This window comes from Austrofundulus limnaeus, unplaced genomic scaffold, assembly GCF_001266775.1.
Source record: "Austrofundulus limnaeus strain Quisiro unplaced genomic scaffold, Austrofundulus_limnaeus-1.0 Scaffold1139, whole genome shotgun sequence".
Lineage (NCBI taxonomy): Eukaryota > Metazoa > Chordata > Actinopteri > Cyprinodontiformes > Rivulidae > Austrofundulus > Austrofundulus limnaeus.
Window position 1 is genome coordinate 83,099 of NW_013953541.1, and position 2,227 is coordinate 85,325.

Consider the following 2,227-nt stretch of genomic DNA (forward strand, 5'->3'; position numbering starts at 1 on the left):
GTCAGGGTTCAGGTCAGGGTTCAGGGTTCTGGTCAGGGTTCAGGTCCAGGGTTCTGGTCAGGGTTCAGAGTTCTGGTCAGGGTTCTGGTCAGGGTTCTGGTCAGGGTTCAGGTCCAGGGTTCTGGTCAGGGTTCAGAGTTCTGGTCAGGGTTCTGGTCTGGGTTCTGGTCAGGGTTCAGGTCCAGGGTTCTGGTCAGGGTTCAGAGTTCTGGTCAGGGTTCTGGTCTGGGTTCAGAGTCAGGGTTCAGGTCAGGGTTCAGGGTTCTGGTCAGGGTTCAGGTCCAGGGTTCTGGTCAGGGTTCAGGGTTCAGGTCAGGGTTCAGGGTTCAGGTCAGGGTTCTGGTCAGGGTTCAGAGTTCTGGTCAGGGTTCTGGTCTGGGTTCAGAGTCAGGGTTCAGATCAGGGTTCAGGGTTCTGGTCAGGGTTCAGGTCCAGGGTTCTGGTCAGGGTTCAGGGTTCAGGTCAGGGTTCAGGGTTCAGGTCAGGGTTCTGGTCAGGGTTCAGAGTTCTGGTCAGGGTTCTGGTCTGGGTTCAGAGTCAGGGTTCAGATCAGGGTTCAGGGTTCTGGTCAGGGTTCAGGTCCAGGGTTCTGGTCAGGGTTCAGGGTTCAGGTCAGGGTTCTGGTCAGGGTTCAGGTCAGGGTTCAGGTCCAGGGTTCTGGTCAGGGTTCAGAGTCAGGGTTCAGATCAGGGTTCAGGGTTCTGGTCAGGGTTCAGGTCCAGGGTTCTGGTCAGGGTTCAGAGTTCTGGTCAGGGTTCTGGTCTGGGTTCAGAGTCAGGGTTCAGATCAGGGTTCAGGGTTCTGGTCAGGGTTCAGGTCCAGGGTTCTGGTCAGGGTTCAGGGTTCAGGTCAGGGTTCTGGTCAGGGTTCTGGTCAGGGTTCAGGTCCAGGGTTCAGGTCAGGGTTGGACTCACAGGCAGTTTGTCTCCTGGTCTGGCCTCAGCGGGGGTGTACAGGTTCAGGTACAGACAGTCCTCTGAGACCTCTGGGGGGGTGTAGTGGAGGGACATGATGCGGGACACGTTCACCACCAGCTCTGGATCCTGGACACACCTGAGAGCAGAACCCAGCAGGTGAGGCTTCACGCAGACAGACAGGTGTTTCACTGAGTCGGGGGTCTTACATGGGGGGGTGCTGGGTGCAGTCTCTCTCCTCCTCCCAGGGCTCCACACTCTGAGGGGCCGTCAGGCGGAGGGGCCCTGTGGGGGGCCGGGCGAAGGGGACTCCCAGGTACTGCCTCACCCTCCTCTCTGTACCTTTCACACTCTGATACTGTCCTCTGATTGGTCCATTCCTCAGAGACACCACCAGGTCACCAGGCCCAGTGTTTAAGGCTCCTGTTTGTAAAGTTAAAAAGTAAAAATACAGCAGAGATCAGTTTGATTTCTCTCTTTTAAACCTGACTATTAGAATGGAGGATTTTATATTTTAAAACTCAAACTATTTTCTAAACTGGACTTGAAGCAGCAGGTAAATCAGAGCCACACCTCAGACAGTTGGACCCTGTGAGGACGTCCTGAGAGACACTGTCTCACCTGACGTGTTTCACCTGGTGACAGCTGTGGACTCTGATGATTTTTTCAGAGGTGCATGGATGAAGTTAGAAGTAAAGGCAGGACACATTAACTTTGTTTTAATGACATGTGCATCAAATGAGCTGCAGTTTGCAGTGATGGACACAGTTCCCTTAAAGCACTAAAGCACTAACAGGGAACTGATTCCCTGATTAGAGCTTTAGGGCTTTTGCTAATTTTAGAATTTATTAGTGGATTACTTGCTAAGTTTATAAGCACTAACTGAAGTCTTTAAATGTTATTGATCAACACTAATGTTAACAGCTGAGGGTGAAAGCTGTCAATCATTTTGTTCACATGTGTCACTGATCCACCAGGTGACAATAAATGAACTTAAATCCAGATGTGGAGTCAGTGACAAGTCTTTACAGAGCAACATGGTAACAACCCTAACTCCACCACAGATTAACCCTAACCTGAGTTTAATCCCAGATTAACTCCACCACAGATTAACCCTAACCTGAGTTTAATCCCAGATTAACTCCACCACAGATTAACCCTAACCTGAGTTTAATCCCAGATTAACTCCACCACAGACTGACCCTAACCTGAGTTTAATCCCAGATTAACTCCACCACAGACTGACCCTAACCTGAGTTTAATCCCAGATTAACTCCACCACAGACTGACCCTAACCTGAGTTTAATCCCAGA

The 2,227-nt window shown here is 51.0% G+C and overlaps 1 protein-coding gene across 1 annotated transcript in view; it reads right to left on the reverse strand.

The window, feature by feature from the left end:
- Positions 1-2,227, reverse strand: part of ces3 (carboxylesterase 3) — a gene marked incomplete at its 5' end in the record, with an annotated part of 9,731 nt that overhangs the window by 5,595 nt on the left and 1,909 nt on the right. The window contains 2 exon segments of the mRNA XM_014030913.1: positions 915-1,053; positions 1,124-1,337. Coding sequence (XP_013886367.1) covers positions 915-1,053; positions 1,124-1,337 — 353 coding nt within the window.